This window comes from Lycium ferocissimum, chromosome 3 (genome assembly GCF_029784015.1).
Source record: "Lycium ferocissimum isolate CSIRO_LF1 chromosome 3, AGI_CSIRO_Lferr_CH_V1, whole genome shotgun sequence".
In the NCBI taxonomy this organism is placed as follows: Eukaryota; Viridiplantae; Streptophyta; class Magnoliopsida; order Solanales; family Solanaceae; genus Lycium; species Lycium ferocissimum.
Genome location: NC_081344.1, coordinates 70,457,354 through 70,476,836, shown reverse-complemented (window position 1 = coordinate 70,476,836; position 19,483 = coordinate 70,457,354). Strand labels below are relative to the sequence as shown.

Genomic DNA, 19,483 nt, shown 5'->3' with positions numbered 1-19,483 from the left:
AATTTTTTATGGACGTCTCATCGAAATTTAGCTCTGTAGTATAGTTGTTAATGTGAAAAGGCAGACATGACACGGTGACGGAAGCTTGGTAGACTTCTGGAGGAACCAATTATAGACGAACACGTGTGATCGTACCTTAACACAGTTTGTGGAGCCTAAAATAACTCTTCTCTTCAAAACTGCAACAAGCCACCTCATGTAGAAGGGATTATTAATTTTATTTTTTATTTCACCCGGCGTCCGATATCTGTATATTGCGGCTTTGATTAGGATTTGTGTCGTGTAAAGTCCACTTAAGGGAGTGTTTCCTAATGGCAAGATCTCTGATTAAAAGTGGATATGGCCTCTCCGTCCCACCATAACTCTTGTGGATAGGAAGGGATTATTGGTTAAAGGTCAGAGTTAACTTAATTGACAGTCTATCAGTATAAGTATTGAAAATGTACCACCAAATGTTGTGAATATCCTTCTACATATCTTTAATTAAAAAAATTGAATTCAAATCCTGAAAATGAAGTCGTTGTTTAATAGAAAGTGCTAGCTTGACCCCTCAAAAAGGATTTTTCAATGCAAATCTAAATTAGTGGAATGTCAAAATAAATAGTGGTCGGATGGTGAGATTTTGGCATGGAAACCCAATAAAACCATTTTAGATCCTTGATTTAGTGTTGTATATATTGAGTAATGTTTTGCAGGTATGTGATGGAGCTGCATATAACAATTCCATTTTACACAATAATTACAACTTTCTGTGTCACCTTATGAACTGCAACATACTAACATAGTGTAACGAGATTTCACTTGTAGAAGTTTGAATTCCGATATGCTATATTGAAATTTTATATATAAAAAGTTTCAATTTTATGATATTGTGTTGGAGTTTTATGTATAAAAGTTCGAATTCCATTTAAAAATGATGGTGATTGAACTGTGAAGGTTTTTCAATTACTTTACCGCATTTTCAAGTTGTGACTTTAATTTTTTCAATTACTCTTTGTAATTGTTGGCTATATTCCAACAGGTGATCCAAAGAGGGAAATAATTCCCAAATAGCCACTATTTAACTCAAGTAGTAGAAAAATAATTAGTATTTCAAATTCACAAATAAAAATTTTAAATTAATAATTATTTCAAGGTCGAGCCAAAAAGTGACCAGAAAATTTCACCCTATGACCTTACAAATGGAGGGTAGTCTTGCACTTTTGATCCCCGCTTGTTCCACGAATAAACTTTTTAAGGTTAAAAGGTAAAATTGGTTGATCCTAAAATTTTGCCGATGAGACAAGCAGAACAACAACAAAATACCCAAAATAATCACATTTTAGATCCTGTTGAAAAAACTTAATTAACAACACAGATGTTAAATCAATATATGAAGAATAATTGTAAGAACACTAACCTTGTTCCATTGCAAGAGTTGATTGAGAAAACTTGAGTCTTCTAAGTCTGGAATCGTTCTTGATACTTTGTATTTTCAGAGATGGAAAAGAAGGAAAGAAAAATTATTATGAATTTAGGAACCACCCCATTTAAAGGTTACGTTGTTGTCTTTTCATAAAGCATGTGTCCATCGAACATACAATAGAGAAAAAAATATTGATACCTCTTACGGTTATATAATAATACTTTATTATATCATGAGCTGGGCTTCTTTAAAGATAAAGATATCTATGTATAAAATATATTAATACGTGAGTCCATAAAATAGAAAATTATTGACCTTACCTATTAGCCCAGTGGGGTCAAAAATTCAAAACTTAGCCACATCCAAGGTCATGTTTCTAAATCACCCAAAAGTGGCTGTTTTTTAGGATTGTCCCAATTATTGGTAAGAGCTCCGACCCAAATCTAAAGTCCGACCCGAACACTATACTGACAGCATAAGTTTGAAACAGTTACGGTCCATGTTGGCGTCAACATATCTCTTTGTATGGTGAACTCTCCTTTCTTGATTTGCTCAATTTTTAGGTTCCAACAGAACTTCCAGGTCAATCAATTATGGTTGGAAAAAAAAAAGAAAAAAAAAAGAAGCCTTTAGTTAAAGGATCAAATTGACCAAGTTTTCATTATTTGGAGCCAAGTAGGAAGGATATTTTTGGGTTGTTTCACTTTATTAGGGGACATTTTGACGAATAACATAACGATAGTATTTTTAAGAAAAACATAACGGATGATAAAGTTGGCCTATTTTAAATAGATAGAGGTGTATTTTGCAAATTCTGACCATATCTCTTCTCTTTTCTGCTACATTTAGCGGCAATACTCAATTATTGCATAATTCTTCGATGTGTATTACTATTTTTGCTATCTATTTTCTTTTGAATCGAAGGGCTTCTCAAAAGTTGCGTACGTCTAGGACATAAAACTCCGGTGTAAAGATAAAAATGTGACCGCTTAAATGCAATTTCTAACCGCAAAAAGAAAATAGTGGTTGTTTTGAGGATTGTCTTAATTATTGGAAAAATGGTCAAAAATGCAAAAAAGAGGGGGTTAAAAATACCCCTTCCAAAGTTTTCCAATATACCCCTATCTTAACGAAAATTTTCAAAATAAACCGATTTCATTTCTAAACCCGCTCCATTTAAACCCGATCCAACTAAATAAATAACCCATATTTGTTACCCGTTGTTGAAAAACAAGTTGAATTAGTTTTGTGCGTATTAAAAATGAAATCACATTTTCGGAAGATTTCGATTGGATAATTATATTTGAAAATTTTAATAAATTTTTTATCCAAATATTTGTAGTCCGAATGATATTTTTATTACTTTCTCGAAAGTAAATGAACATTTTTTACCCTTTTCCCCTTAATTATTAGTTAGAGGTCCGACCCAGAACCGAACACTATGCTGACAACATAAACTCTCCTTTCTTGATTTGCTCAATTTGCCTGCAAATTCAATCACAATAAGCCCAGCTTTTTTTTAAACCAATTATGAACTTTACATCCACATGTTAACCGCAAATTACAACTAGAGGTTTATACAGATTTTCAACTATGGTTGAAAAAAGAAAGCCTTCAGTTTTTTCTTCCACAAAAAATCTGCTAAATTCACTCCTAAATAGAGAAACCAAATCCCGGATAGAAACCCATTTTAAATAGTTCAAGAGTAAAATTAGCCATTTTTTTTATTTTGAAGTTACCGTTAGTAGAAAGAACATTTTTGAGCTATTTGACTAGTTGAAGAGTATTTTGAGCCTATAACGTAACGGCGAGGCTATTTTTGAGCAAAAAACATAACAGAGGATAAAACTGACATATCTTACGTAATTCAAGAGTATTGTTGACCGTTTTCCCTTTTAATTATTTTGCAAATGCTCGCTATATTTCGACATGCGATCTAAAAAGTGAAAATACTTGGCAAATAATCTTTCTCAGTCTTTAAAAATGAAAATTAGTCAACAACAAAATAACATACCCGTCTAATTTCACAAGTGTTATGCAAGATAAGTCTACAAAGAGATAGAAAAGTTATTTTCGATATACTGTCGGCAAGGGCAGAACTAGGTAGGCCCAAGGGGTTCATCCGAACTCCCTCAGTGAAAAATTAACATTGTATATACAATGTTAAAATTATTTTATATATATATACATAATACCTTGACTTCTTCGTGTATTTACTTCTTCATATATTTAAATTATTTTTCCACGTGGCACTTTTCACGCCTTAAATGGCCACCCGTGGATCGTGCTTCCTTTGGCAATGATTTTTGACACGAAAAATTAATCTGGAGGTATAGGTGACCTATTTCGAATAGTTCTGAGGTATTTTTGACTCTTTTCCCTGAAATATATTAATATGTGAGTCCATAACACAGAAAATTACTGACCTTACTTATTAGCCAAGTGGGGTCAAAAATTCAAAAATTAGCGACATCCAAGGTCATGTTTCTAAATCACCCAAAAGTGGCTGTTTTTTTGGGATTGTCCCAATTATTGGTACATTTTTTTGCGCGGAGTGGCCTTCTTTTGGGGTGGTCTTTAAATTTTGCCCACTCATATTGTAGGTCTTTAAATTATGTCCCTCATATTAATGTCTTTAATTTTTGCCCTTCGCATTGCAACTTTGAGCTTTCGTAATAAACAACGAGGTTCCGAGTTCGAACCCCGCTCAAGCATAAATTAAAAAAAATCGCAAAACAAGGTTTGTCGCGTGTATGAATACTTTTGTTAAGGAATTACACATTTTATGCCGGACATACTCATGCCTTATGGGCGGTTTCTGGCATAAGTATGCGGGTCCGGCAGATTTGATAATTCCTTCACAGTTATGCCGGCGGGCATACTTTTAACGGGCAAACTTTAATGCCGGACCCCATAATCCCAGAAGGAATTATCAAAAAACCCGCATACTTATGCCAAGTCCTCCCATTAAGGCGGTAATATAATCCGACATAACTTTGGTAATTCCTATCATGAAGTTACGCGGTGGGGGCATACTTTTAATGGGCAAACTTTTATGCCGGATCTATGAATTATCAAAATATACTTATGCCATCTGATTTATATAGTATATCATACGGTCCGTATAACTTTGGTAATTCCTTCATAGAAAAATTTAAACTTGCCTTACGAATTTTTTTTAAAATTTTGACTGCGCGTGGGTTCGAACCTGGAACCTATGGGTTTTAGCCGAAGGGCAAAATTTAAAGATTTCAAATATGAGGGGCAAAATTTAAAGACCACCCCAAACGAAGGTGCGAATTGCCCTTATTGGTAAGAGCTCCGACCCCATTCTAAAATCCGACCCGAACACTATACTGACAGCATAAGTTTGAAACAGTTAACGTCGGTGTTGGCGTCAACATATCTCTTTGTATGGTTAACTCTCCTTTCTTGCTTTGCTCAATTTTTAAGTTCCAAAAGAACTTCCGGGTCAATCAATTATAATTAGAAAATTAACCCAACCGCACCGATACCGAAATGTGGGACGTTTCGAAAAGTCTAATTTTAGTTCTACAAAATCGAATAACTGGAAAATTAATATGAAGTAAATTTTATAAAATAACCGCTCGAACTGTACCATTGACACCCATATTACTGACAACATAAGTTTGAAACAGTAAGGTCCATGTTGGCGTCAACATGTCTCTTTGTATGGTGAACTCTCCTTTCTTGATTTGCTTCATTTTTAGGTTCCAACAGAACTTCCAGGTCAATCAATTATGATTGGAAAAAAAAGAAAAAAAAAAAAACCTTTAGTTCAAGGATCAAATTGACCAATTTTTCATTATTTGGAGCCAAGGAGGAAGGATATTTTTGAGTTATTTCACTTTATTGGAGGACATTTTGACCAATAACATAACGGGCGATGGTATTTTTGTGCCAAAAACATAACAGATGATAAAGTTGGCCTATTTTAAATAGATAGAGGAGTATTTTGCAAATTCTGACCATATCTCTTCTCTTTTCTGTTACATTTAGCGGCAATACTCAATTATTGCATAATTCTTCGATGTGTATTACTATTTTTGCTATCTATTTTCTTTTGAATCAAGGGCCTCTCTACTCTACAAAAGTACGATAAGATGTGCGTACGTCCTAGGACATAAAACTCCCAGATGTAAAGATAAAAATGTGACCAGTTAAATGCAATTTCTAACCGCAAAAAGAAAATAGTGGTTGTTTTGAGGATTGTCTTAATTATTGGAAAAATGGTCAAAAATACCCCTCTACTTTGGAAAAAGGGCTAAAAATATCATTCATTACAAATATGGGTTAAAAATACCCCTTCCGTCGTTAAAGTTTTCAAATATACCCCTATCTTAACGAAAATTTCCAAAATAAACCGATTTCATTTCTAAACTCGCTCCATTTAAATCCGATCCAACTAAATAAATAACCCATTTGTTAATTTCTAACGCGAGTTTTTTATGTAGGTGGGTCGGGTTTAAAAATTTTTGCTAGATTTGGGAATTTCAGTTAAGATAGGGTTATATTTGAAAACTTTAATGTCGAGAGGGGTATTTTTGATCCAAATTTATAACGGAGAATATATTTAGGGGCATTTTTGACCCTTTCCCCCTTAATTATTAGTTAGAGGTCCGACCCAAATAAGAAATCGACCCGAACCTAACAACATAAACCTCCTTTCTTGATTTGCTCAATTTGCCTGCAAATTCAATCACCATAAACCCAATCCTTTCTACCAATTATGAACTTCAAATTCCCATGTTAAAATCAAATTGCAACTAGGGGTTTATACATATTCTCAACTATGGTTTGAAAAAAGAAAGCCTTTAGGTTTTTTCTTCCAAAAAAAAATCTGCAAATTCATAAATTCCAAATCCCAGATAGAAACCCATTTTAAATAGTGCAAGAGTAAAATTAGCCACTTTTCTTATTTTGGAGCCACCATTAGTAGAACTAACATTTTTTGAATTTGACTAGTTATTTTAAGCCTATATATATTTTTCAAAGAAACATAACAGAGGGTAAAATTGACATATCTTACATAATTCACGAGTATTTTTGACCCTTTTACTTATTTTGCAAATGCTGGCTATATTTCGACATGTGATCTAAAAAGTGAAAATACTTCGCAAATAATCCTTCTCAGTCTTTAAAATCAAAATTAGTCAACAACAAAATAACATACCCAATATAATTCAACAATTTATTGTTAGGGCAAAATTATCCCTACCTCGAGAAGGAGATAAAAGTTTTATTTTCGATATATACAACTAAATCCGAACTATTTAATATTATATATAAAATTATTTTATATATATATACATAATACCTTGACTTCTTCGTATATTTACTTCTTCATATATTTGAACCCCCTTGGTCGGCTCGAGAGAAGACATTTCAAAAGGAAGGTCAGACAAGAATTAACACAATTTCTATAGAAAGTGACTCTTTTTTTTTAGGATTTGTTTAAAAGTCCGACCCAAATATAGAGTCCGACCCGATTCGACCCGACCCGAACATTATGCTGACAAAATAAGTTTGAAGCAGTTAAGTTCCTTTCTTGATTTGCTCAATTCCCAAATTAACAGCAAATTGCAACAAAACTAATTCCAGGTCAGTCAATTATGGTTGAAAAAAGGAAACCCTTAATTCTTTCTTCAACAAAAAATCTACTAAATTCACTTCTAAATTTAGAAACCCAAACCCAAAGTCAAATTTCATTATTGTCAACAGTACAATTGAGAGCTGGAATTCTACAAGTATCAAAAGATGCAAAAATTGTTAATGTTGATGATTCTGCTTTGGTTGGGATAACTAGTAATCAGTTAAGAAGACTTTGTATTACTTCTGGTTCACTGGTAAGATATGCTTATACCCAATCTTTATTTTGAGAAATTTACATAAATAGCCGCCTCGAAAAATAATAGCCAGCAACTGTATATTTTTTGTATATTAATATACATAAAATAGCCAGCAACAGCTTCCCTACTTCCCAAGGTAGGGGTATGTTGTTGTTGTATTAGGCTATTGAATGTAATTAATTTTGGTTGGCTGTCCAAATGTGTAAATAATCAACTATGGTGGAAAAAGAAGGAAACATTTGGTTCTTTTGGGATAAATAATCTTGAGATAAAAATTTAGTAATTGTTTTAGGGAAAATAACCCTCTATGACTATTTAGGAAAAATAATTACCCGAAATAGCCAATGTTTGTAAAATTACCCGAAATTGCCCAATTTGTACCCCTCACTTCAAAAGCCTGTTCTATATTTGTACCCTCACTACAATTGAAAAAATGTTGTATATTGTTGTATACAATTGAATTTTCTTGGATATAAACACCTCTTATACATTATTATACACTTTTATACAAGGTTGATACATTGTCTACTCCAGATGTTAAAGTTTTATAATGTTGTATATTGTGAAAAAGTGGCTATGCGGGATGTAATTTAAAAATATGGCTACACAAATGTAATTTTGCATGCTAGATTGTACATTATTGAAATTTCCCCATTGTTTTATCCCTTATTTGGTTACTAATCCCAGAATATAAGTTATACCGAGATTAGAAGTAGTATCTAGATTAGTTATCCCTGCTAGATAGTGGAATAATAGTACCAGGATTAGTTATCCTTAGATAAAAACAGGAAGATGAAAATACCCTTGAGATCCTCGAACTGGTATAATGCTTATACCCAATTTTATTTGAGAAATTTACATAAATAGCCTACAAATGTATGTTTTTTTGTATGTTAATATATATAATATACGTAAATTACACATTTTTTGATACATAGTACTGCATATTTCTTTTATATTAGGCTTGCGGATGTAATTAATTTTGGCCGAACCGCCAAATGTGTAACTTGCCCTTTTAATTTGAGAAATTGACATAAATAGCCAGTCAGAAAATAAAACTACTGGTTCTGCCGAATTCTTAACCTATATTCTAGCTCCGCCTCTGGATGAGACTCGAAAAATATGTTGAATTGATATTGCCTCGGCTAAAGACTTAAACTTAGTAAAAAACTAATCTTGTTGATGGAGGAGGATGAGAAATGAGCTTTGACTCTAATACCATATGTTGAATTGTGCGCAAAACCTGAACTTTAGTGAGTCGTACTTTTATGAATAACAATCTTCTGAAGTATTTGGGTTATTGTCCTTATTCGATATTGTATATTATGCTAATTTAAATTCTGAGGATCACCATTTTCTCCAAGAAGTGTTGATATAGGTGCTCTTGATTTCTCGTTGTTTGTTTCCTTTTTCGATTTTTGGCTGAAATGCTGCCTTTGCTCAAATCCAGGAGTGCTGTAGTTTTGTCCCCAAATGGCAAGTCTTAGATGGAGACTGTGTAGAGAGTGATTCAGTATTAGACAGTGATTCATTATTATTCATGACACATTCATTTATTTGGTTTGAGTATTTGTTTACCTGAAATTGGAGTCTTACTTGGCCTACTTGGGGCAGCTTGGCATGTTGATTGCTATTTTGGATTTAGCCTCTTCCTTTCGTACCTCAAATACTATGGCACATAAATGATCTTCTGAGCGTTAATTTGCAGCTAATAACATATTTCCCCTGTAGCAGTAAGGTTACTTGTGAAAGCATATAGCAGTAAAGATACAGTACTATTTACATATACGCTAGTCTAGCAGCTAAAATTACCACCAACAGCTTACTCCTTTTATCGATCTCGTCTTAACTAGTTTCTGCCTCACTAATAGCCTGATTGGCCAAGCTTCTTCAAGGCCAAAATTAACAAAATAAATAAATGCTTTTTCTGAATATTGAGGTGTTTGGCCAAGCTTTTAGGAGAAGAAAAAGTGCTTTTGAGTAGAAGCAGAAGCTGAAAAAAGTAGCTTCTCCCCAAAAGTACTTTTTTGAAAATACACTAGAAGAACTTTTTAAAAGCTTGGCCTCATAGTAATTGCTGCTCAAACGTGCTTTTCAAATTGATTAGCCAAACACAAACTACAATTCACCAAAAGTACCGTTTTAAAAAGCACTTTTCAAAATAAGCTGATTTTAGAAGCTTATCCTAGCAGACTATTAGAGATACATGATTCTGTATGACTTTGTGCTTCTCTTTTTTTTTCAATAGGTACTCATCAAGAATGTTAATACAAATCAACAAAGAATTGGACAAGTGGTAGTTCTAGATCCTCCCGGTTCGGACAAAGTTTTATCTGACCATACCTCATCGCCATCGCATTCTTCTCTGACAACATTTCTCTTGCCATTGTATAGCTATCCTGACTGTACAGAACCAGAAGGAGAAGTTGCCTATTTATCTCCGATCCTGGCATTTAACCTTAATGTACATTTATCATGCTTGAGATCAATGATTCACCAGGGGAAAGAAGCTTTATCATCAATATTTGAGGCCAAATCAGATAACATTGCGAGTGGAAAAGATAATGCTCTCATTAGTCTAGGACTTGAACCTTTGGATCAGTTGCCAAAATATGCGACACACCTGAGGGCTTCTTTTGTGAAGATACCGGAATGTGGGACCCTAGATTCAGTTAAAAAAGATTCATCTATAGAGGCTGAAGATCGTCAAGAGTTGATCGATATGGAATTGAATAAGTACTTTGCAGTGGATAGATTTCTTTCTAGAGGTGATATTTTCAGTGTATGCATCAACTGGAACTGCAAATCGACTCTGTGCATCCCTTGCAGTCAAAAGAAGCAAAATGGTGGTCCTGACCTCATATATTTCAAGGTTTAAGTTTTATTTCTTACTGTCATAGGTGAGAAACTGACAAAAATGGTTCCTTATGTTTGAGAGTAGGTTCAAAATAGTCCCTTAAGTATGCTCTGAACAGTTTTGAACCTACTCCCAGAAATAAGGGACCATTTTTGTCAATTTCTCATCATAGATTAATGAGTAACTTAAATGCCTTGACACTCACTCTTATAAGTATCCCAGGTTGTGGCCATGGAACCTTCCGAAGAATCTGTTCTAAGAGTCAACCGTACTCGAACTGCCCTTATACTTGGAGGGAATGTACCTTCTGCTGTTCCTCCAGATTTCTTGATTCCTCGACCACGAGGTTCCCTGCCTTTACAAGGGAGCACGGTGAAGACTTTAGCCTCCATACTTATACCACCATTATGTCCATCAGCCCTTTCATCAAAATTTCGGGTTGTTGTGTTGTTGCATGGCTTGACTGGTACGTCTAGACTTTGTCATCTGCTGGTTAATTGGAAGATGCTACTTACTGGATACATTTTGAACTTCTTTTCTTTTCTTAATTGCTTTATGGCACTCCGTCTGTCCCAATTTATGTGAAGGGGTTCAGAGACTTTGACTATGAATTTAGGTATAGATTCTTCAAATATGTTAAAATGAAATGTACATGTTTGAAAACTACACGAGAAGTACTACAAGTCAACATAGCTAATGATTCAAAATATTCTTAAAAAGCTGGAGAAAAATTATAGTCAAAGAAAAAACTGTCTTGACTCCCCAAATCATAACAACTTCCCATAAAATGGGACGGAGGGAGTATTCTCTTTTGACACTGTTCACATGAAGTTGCAGAAAATAACATAATGTTTTTCAAGTTCGTTACGTATCAGCATATTCTCTAGGTCGGGAGTTCAGTGTTTGGATTTTAAAAAAATGAATGTGGTTTATTCGTCTATAGTGGATGAGTAAGATAATGTTTAAGTTACCGGAAATGTGATTATATGGTTCTCATCGATAGATATTTTTAAATGTACTTTACAAAAAAATTATGCAGGTAACAGCTGCAGCTTTGTCTATTTGTAAAGTAATTTGTGTCATTGATGGATGATTTCAAAATTTTCTGCAGGATGTGGGAAGAGAACTGTGGTTAAATTTGTTGCTCGTCAATTAGGCCTTCATGTAGTGGAATATAACTGTCAAAGCATATTTGCAAATTCTGATAGAAAAACATCTGCTGCCCTGGCTGAAACCTTCAGTATGGCTCGCAGGTAATTTAGATTGCATAGGATTTATTATCTATTATCTTACTACTTTGGAGCTCTAGCATTACGTATGAAAAATCTTCACGTTTAAATAATTACTCCTTGTTTTGGTTTCTCATATATTTCATGATGGTCTCTAAATCATTCCTCTCTTCCAATTTATATAAGCTACTTTCCCATTCACTTCTTTCAACTTTATTTGGGTCTTATGCTAAGTGGGATCATCTTCCATATACGAGAAATTAAAATTGTGGTCAATAAAGTGAGTTAAGAACCATGAGACCTCAAGTTCAAATTCAAGCAGAGTCAAACACACTTGGTGAGTTCTTCCCATTTGTCCGAGCCTAGGTGGACAAAGTAGCCCGGAACCTATGCTGGCGGAAATAGCAGGTACCTCTGTGAAATTAGTCGAGGTGCGTGCAAGGTGGCCTGGACACCATGGTTATAAAAAAATAGTAATACAAATAACGTACACCTAATTTATATTCTTTAATTAATATTTTTTGACATTGTCTGTATAGACCAACTACCCACTTATAAAACATTTCGAAAATGATTTTGAACATGTATAGAGTAATATTCGCCTTCCCCTGGGCCTGCATAGGCAGGAGCCTTCTGGCACTGGGGTCTGCCTGTTAAACTACCTCGATTAAGTCCATTTCCCTCTATTTTAAATCCACTTGTCAAACAGTGTCAAGTATATCGGCGTTAAAAAACTTGGATGTCTTTAATGTGTTCTTTTATTACTTTGAAATCAATTTTCACTACAGATACTCTCCTACTATTCTACTTCTTCGTCATTTTGAGGTCTTCAAGAACCTAGCCTCTAACGAGGGTTCACCACATGACCAAGTTGGTATGAACTTAGAAGTTGCATCTGTCATAAAGGAATTTACTGAGCCAATTGCTGAAGATGAAGAAATCTACTCAGAAGGAAAGTCAAATGCTCATGATGTAAGATATAATCCAAGTTCCTTTATTTTTCATGCCTTTGTGTCAGTCATATAAAACTGAACGGTGTTGATGAATTTTCTTGTGAATTATCATGATCATCATCAATTGGATTGGTTTGCTTTTCTTTCCTGTTCTCTTTTTCAACTTTTTTCGTCTTGTTATAATGTACTTGGATTCATGCTCATATGTATGTGAATACTCACTCCGTCCCATATTATTTGGCCACTTTACTAAAAATATATGTCCCAAATTACTTGTTCATTTACAAAACCAAGATAAAATTAATTAAATCTTTCACATCTTACCCTCAGTTTTAAATGTTCTTGAAAATAGTCAATGTTTATTAGAATGTATTTATTGGAGAGAAATAGGGGTAAGGTAGTAAAATACATCTTTTATTTATTATGATTTCTTAAGGGGCATGCAAAAGGGAAAGTGGCCAAGCAATATGGGATGGAGGGAGTATAAAGGAAGAGGAAGACTCAGAAAGTTAAATTATCCTTGAGATAGTTTCATAATCACTAGTCAGAATTGTGCAGAAGTTGCAGAACACATGGTAAAAATGGATCCATGTAATAGTTATCAAGACTAGGCCCACTCATTCTTTGTAGAAATTTGAGTCAAAATAGCTGCATTTGGTTGAAATTCAAAACATGTCTGCTACATAAAATCTCTTTTAGGTTGTCCGCTCGTTGGAGCTAAGTCCTCTTAATTTTGTTAACTACTTTTTAAATGTTGGTAGCAATGACAGAATATGACCTTCTATTGCCACCCCTCTTTCTGAAGGTTGCTCAACCCGTAAATCGGCACCCAGTGCTGTTAGTTGCTGCTGCTGATAGTCCTGAAGGCCTTCCACCAACTATTAGGCGTTGTTTCAGTCATGAGATTAAGATGGATCCATTGAATGAAGCACAAAGGAAGGAAATGCTCTCCCAGTCTCTTCAACATGTTAGTGAACTACTTCCAAATGTAAGTAAACTTGATGTTACCTTCTCTAAACCAGGTCTTATATTACACTTTAGTGGCTATAGGCCAAAAGAGCACTATTGCAAGTGAAAATCTGTGTGAAAATGCCCATAATTTCATCCAATGTATCGTTTCTAGGTCCGGTAGAATTCATAGGTATAGAAAGAAGCCCTATAAAATAGAGATTTTTTCTTTCGACATATTTCGATTGTTAATAAGATATAAGGACAAAATTGCACAGAATTGTTTATTTTTGTCATTGATGAATTATTCATTAGAATCACCATTAGAAATCTAGGAGTAGTATTTTTTAATTTTCTAATTATTTCAATTGAATTTACTTCAATTATTTTATTGGGGAACTTGCAAAGTGTAAAGGGTGAGAGAAAAGGGGCGGGTGGGCAGAGTCTGAGCTAGGATTTGAACTTATGGGTTTTGGATTTTAGTCCTTTATAGTTATTGGGTTCTAAATTAATAATTTGTACATATTCAATGAATTTCTTAATACAAATACAGGGTTTGGACAAAAGCTACTGGGTTCGGCCGAACCCGTAACTAAATGGATAACTCCGCTCCTGTGGGTGGGGAGGAGACACATAATGAAATGGCTCTTAGCTATTCCTTTCTGTTATTTTCTAATAACTGAAGTAATGGGTGCCATTTGTCATCATTTTTGTGCAGACTTCTTTGGAGGACCTTGTGAAAGATTTGGTTGGTCAGACATCAGGATTCATGCCAAGGGATCTGCGAGCTTTAGTTGCTGATGCTGGTGCAAATCTAGTCCTTAGTCGTGATAGTCAGGAGGTTGAGCATCTGAGGGAGGGTTCTCATGAGAGCAAGTCGATCGAGAATAATGGCTCACATGAATCGGCAAAGTCCCTTAGCCAAGAAGATGTAATGAAATCACTGGAACGATCAAAGAAAAGAAATGCAACAGCATTGGGTACTCCAAAGGTAAAATCAGGAAATAATTTTGTAAACAAAACTAATCTTATGGTTGGAGTTGCTCAGCATATTAATGCTTTCTTCAAGAAAACGAAGCATTAAAGTTATTGTTTTTATTTGGGGTGGTTGTGGGGGTTGTGATTTTGCTAAAGTTCAGATCTTCTGCACTTCACTATTGGACTCTAACAGAGGCGGATCCATAATTTAAATTTAATGGGTTCAACTTTTAAGATTTTCAGCCGTGAATTCATTGTAATGTTAAACTTATGGGTTCTGATCTGATATTTGTTGATAGTTTAGTATATTGCTACATATATATCTATACCCTGTCGAAATTTATTGGTTCAGATGAACTCGTAGCGGAGAGGCTATCAGCCCTTGGACTCTAATGTGCTGACTGCTTATATTGGTTTGGTACATCTTTCGTGTAGTTTTGGACGGCAATACAGGCAGTCAAATATTGTCTTGAAAAGTCTAATGCTGCTTGAGTAAATGCTTATATATCTGGTTTACACTACTGTAGGTTCCAAATGTCAAATGGGAAGACGTTGGTGGGCTTGAGGACGTGAAGAAATCAATTTTGGACACTGTACAGGTATTGCTTTACCTTGGGGTGTCAAATGGGTGGGTTGGACTGAATTTGAGGGGGTCAAAATGGGCTAAGTTAATGGAAGGGCGGGTAAAGGGCTGAAATGGGTTGCGCTAAAAAGCCTGTCATAACCCAAACCACCCAATCTTACGAAGTTTTAATTTCTTTGTTTGTTCGTTAATAATTTTTTAAGTACCTACTAAAACTACTTTTTTTTTCTTTATTATAGCTATATTTAACATATCAAACTACAAAAAGTCTTTTTAAAATTTTTTTGACAAGGTTTCTATGGGTCAATTGGGGCTAAATGTCAGCCCAATTTGGGCTACATATCAGCCCATTTTGTAGATGGGCTGAAATGGGTTAGGCTTATGGGCTTGAATGGGTTGGGCGGGTCATGTTTTTATGGGTTAATTTTCCACCCCTACTTCCACATAACACTTGTAAAAACTAAAGTGAATAAACCTTCTTTTAAAGTTGATACTTGATTATGCTCACGTGTGTCGAAGTAAAAGTTGTACTTTTCTGGAGTTATAACTTTTCATTTCTGTTATCTTTCGGATGATGTGACTTACATTGTCTTCTTCATTTGAAATGCAGCTACCTCTTTTACATAAGGACTTGTTTTCGTCTGGATTGCGCAAGCGATCTGGGGTTCTTTTCTATGGCCCTCCTGGTACCGGAAAAGTGAGTCTATGAGTTGCTTTATATGGTGTCACACATCATCCGTATTGTCCAGTCCTGTTCGTGGTCGTCTATAATACAGTATTCATTATTAACGTTCTGTTGAATTGTTCAGACTTTATTGGCGAAAGCTGTTGCTACTGAATGCTCCCTGAATTTTCTTAGCGTGAAAGGGCCCGAGTTGATTAACATGTACATAGGAGAGTCAGAGAAAAATGTCCGGGACATTTTTCAGAAGGTAATCTATTTTATGCTTTTGTAAGGATGTTTCCAGAAAATATTTTCAATTCTTCTGCAACATTGCAGGCCAGATCAGCTCGACCATGTGTTATCTTCTTTGATGAACTTGATTCGCTTGCTCCTGCCAGGGGTGCTTCTGGAGACTCCGGTGGCGTAATGGATCGAGTGGTTTCTCAGGTACCGAATACATTGGTTTAGGGATAATAGCATATTTGGTCCCTTAGTTTTTGGTAAATTCTGCTTTTGGTCCTTGTAATATCTGACGAACCACAATTTACCTTTACTTAATTAAATGTGTGTTTTTAGCCCTGTAAGTAGGAAATATATTGCATTTAAACTGCTTTTAGAGCTATATTACCGTCAAATATGGAGTAACAATACAAGCTTAACATATCACAAGGAATTATGTGGTGAAACAGATAATGATTTTGGTAAATTTGTGAATATTCACAAGCAAAAGGATCCAAAGTGCACATTTCAATTAATTGAAGTTTAATACGTTTAGTCAGATATTACAAGGACCAAAACTATAATTTACCAATAATTGAGGGATCAAAAGTACTATAAACCCCATTGGTTTATTTGTCATATTTTTTTCATCTCCCCACTAATATACTGCTTGGTATACCAAACCTATGTTATTTATAGATGCTTGCTGAGATTGATGGCCTGAACGACTCTACCCAGGTTATAGCCACTCTACTCAAATCATAAAGTAGCTTTTTCTTCTCTTTGTAGTGTCTTATGTGTAGATTTAACCCTTGGCCCCTCTCTTATAACAGAACTTGTTTATTATTGGAGCTAGCAACAGGCCTGATCTTATAGATCCCGCCCTTTTGAGGCCTGGGCGATTCGATAAGCTCCTTTATGTTGGTGTTAATTCTGAAGCCTCGTACAGGGAGAGGTACTTTTATATTCTGACCGTCTGCTGTACTTATCTTTGTATTCTCTGGTCGATGTCTTGAATTCCTTATAACTTTTTAGGGTCCTTAAAGCGCTAACACGGAAGTTTAAATTGAAAGAAGATATATCTCTACTTGCAATAGCAAAAAGGTGTCCGCCAAACTTCACGGGGGCTGACATGTATGCGCTGTGCGCTGATGCTTGGTTTCATGCTGCGAAACGCAAGGTGTGTGTTTTCATCCCATATTGCTAATATCCAGATCGGTATTCTACTTTACCTGTACTGTCAGTGCTATAGCTAGCTAAGGGTAATCTAGCAATTCTAAAAAAAAAAAAAAAAAACGATGGTATCTGAATTTATTAAATATGAGTATAACTTTTTCTGCACTACGGTCATAGCTAGGAGTGGCAAACGGGCAGGTCGGATTAGATATGGGCGGGTCGAAAACGGGTTAAACAAAAACGGATAAAATATCCGACTCACCCATATTTAACATGAATAGAAAATGGGTTAACCGATGGATAATATGGATGTTATCCATGGTTTCGGGAATAGTCAGGTGAGAACACAAGCTAAAGCAAAAATAAGCTTAGACTCCCAGAAAGCAAGAAAGCAAGAACTCCTGAAAAATAACAAGCAGACAAATGGGAATTAATAATATGGATATCCGACTTTTAGTGGATAATATCCATATTTGATCCGTTTTCAAAAATTCAGCTTTCCAACCCTTGTCTGATGGATCGGGTTGGATGGCTACTTGTTTTTTAAAACCATTTTGCCAGCCGTAGTCACAGCTGTTTCCTGAAAGATATTAAGCAATTTTAACGTTTTTGCTGTAGGCATTAGCTTCGGGTTCAGATTCAACTGGTTCAGATGATCTGGATGACTCAATTGTCGTGGAATATGAGGATTTTTTAAAGGTAAGACAGCCATTAACAGAATGTTTTTGAGGTTTCTCTATGGGTGGACGCAGGTGGATCCAGAATAAACCCATGAGTTCAGCCTTTAAATGATTTATCACTCAGTTCATTGCATACGTTATATGGGTTCAGAGTTTAAAAGTCATTGGAACTTTTAGTAATTTTTCACTTATATATTAAGTTCCGTGTCGATTTCACGTTAACCAGGCTAAATCTGCCTCTGTGTGTGGATATAGACCTCTTTATAACAACCATCCTTTATAAAAACACTTCACTTATAATGATCTAGTTTTCTTTGGAACCAATTTTTTATGTATGTTATATTTTCTCTATTACAACATCTTCACGATAGCAGTAAAAAATATCCCGACAAACGATGTCGTTATAAAGAGGATTGTCTATATCTCCTATGCTGCTATTGAAATGATCATCTTTCTCCATTTTGAAGGTCTTGGGAGAGATCTCTCCTTCGTTGTCTATGGCCGAGCTTAAAAAGTATGAGTTGCTTCGGGAACAGTTTGAAGGATCATCAAGATGATAGAAGACGAGTCGCCCGGCAAGCTGCCTCCACAGCCCGAAACCTTCCACCCTGCTTTCTAAATGGGGCTGCTCGAGGCACCCTTATCTTCACTTTTGTTGTTGCTCATTCCCGTTAGGATGAAGTGTTTGTTCTTTCCTCTCCGTGCACGATTAGGCTTCCTCCTATTGATGGGTGAGGACTTTGAGTCACGACTTTCCAAATGTCCCTGCCGACGCTTCTCCTTTACGCGTCTGGATTTTTGGAGTCGTTTTTGTCGTGGACGACGGGGAAGAAGAAAGATAAAAAGGGAAAAGGAAAGGATACTCGAGATAGATTAGTGTTGGTAGTGGCATTTGTCATGTTAGATGAGGGTGCTATCCACTTTCCATTTTGAGTCATTGTTGACAATAGTTGTCATTCTGCTAAAGTTAAGTGGCAGTGAGTTGTTGATTTTGGCTTTGTGCATTTGTATACAATAAATTCCATCCACTTCCATTTCAAAATCATGTAATATTTGATTTTGCAATGAAGAACTCGATATTAATATATTGTTATTCACTATGATCTTTCTGTGCTGAAGAAAACTTACCGGCATTTAGTATTTTGACACTAAGCTAATAAATATACATCTTTTATATAATCTTTTATTTACTTAAATCATTGATTAATATACATTTTCATATCTAGTTGTGATTACTTATTACTCCATTTGATGCGAATATTGGGTGGGTGGAAATATTTTTATTTAAGATCTTTAATTTATTTTCACTGGGTATGTTGTTGTTGTTTAATTTATTATCACCTGTACTAAAACTATTTTGCTTGCCTCTAGTTATATTTCCATGTATTATTACTTATAGAAAAAAAAAAAAAAAAGATGATTGCACGATTGCCGGCCTAAAGGGATCACAAAGAGAATATTCAGTGTCACCATCTCTTTAGAGTATTTCTCTAATATGGATAAGGATAACTATGCACATTCAAGGACAAAGCTGATTAGATCTTGAAAATGACATCTTTCTTTATGGCTATATATATAGAAATAAAATATACTTGAAGTAGCATATGAATTTCTCACACTACCGATAATAACTATGCCTCAGTCCCAAATAAGTTTTGCATAAGTTGCTAATCTACCACAACCCTCTTATATATAAATCTTATATTTTTCGTTAATTTACTACAACCCTTCTTATGTATATATATATATATATATATATATATATATAGTTTTAAAGATTTCTGTGGTACTTATATATATATATATATATATATATATATATATATATATATATATATATATATATATATATAGAGAGAGAGAGAGAGAGAGAGAGAGAGAGAGATTAGGACGTATATATATATATAATAATAATAATTTT

General features: G+C 34.8%; 1 protein-coding gene across 4 annotated transcripts; it reads left to right on the top strand.

Annotated features, from left to right (window-relative positions):
* The first annotated feature begins 6,889 nt into the window (after nt 1-6,889).
* LOC132050624 (peroxisomal ATPase PEX6) lies at nt 6,890-18,693 on the top strand. Of its 4 annotated transcripts, none has more exons than XM_059441980.1 (16): nt 6,890-7,027; nt 9,524-10,147; nt 10,355-10,598; nt 11,244-11,385; nt 12,150-12,333; nt 13,120-13,302; nt 13,981-14,253; nt 14,768-14,839; nt 15,434-15,520; nt 15,633-15,755; nt 15,824-15,934; nt 16,406-16,444; nt 16,540-16,661; nt 16,742-16,886; nt 17,501-17,581; nt 18,030-18,693. In XM_059441980.1, the coding sequence occupies exons 2-16, from the start codon at nt 9,764-9,766 to the stop codon at nt 18,117-18,119; spliced, it is 2,280 nt and encodes a 759-aa protein (XP_059297963.1). In that variant the 5' UTR covers nt 6,890-7,027; nt 9,524-9,763; the 3' UTR covers nt 18,120-18,693. The 4 variants fall into 4 exon arrangements, with proteins under 4 accessions (XP_059297963.1, XP_059297962.1, XP_059297961.1 ...); XM_059441979.1 differs by having other exon boundaries at nt 6,932-7,272; nt 13,120-13,281; XM_059441978.1 differs by having other exon boundaries at nt 6,932-7,272; nt 16,742-16,890; nt 17,520-17,581.
* Nucleotides 18,694-19,483: the final 790 nt, after the last annotated feature.

What these genes read in the sequence shown, in the direction of transcription:
- LOC132050624 (XM_059441977.1), top strand. Translation starts at nt 7,039, where the DNA reads ATGGTTGAAAAAAGGAAACCCTTAATTCTTTCTTCAACAAAAAATCTA. An exon ending in ACCTTCAGTATGGCTCGCAG is followed by an intron (nt 11,386 to 12,149) that starts GTAATTTAGATT and finishes TTTTCACTACAG; the next exon opens with ATACTCTCCTACTATTCTAC. An exon ending in TTAGTGAACTACTTCCAAAT is followed by an intron (nt 13,303 to 13,980) that starts GTAAGTAAACTT and finishes ATTTTTGTGCAG; the next exon opens with ACTTCTTTGGAGGACCTTGT.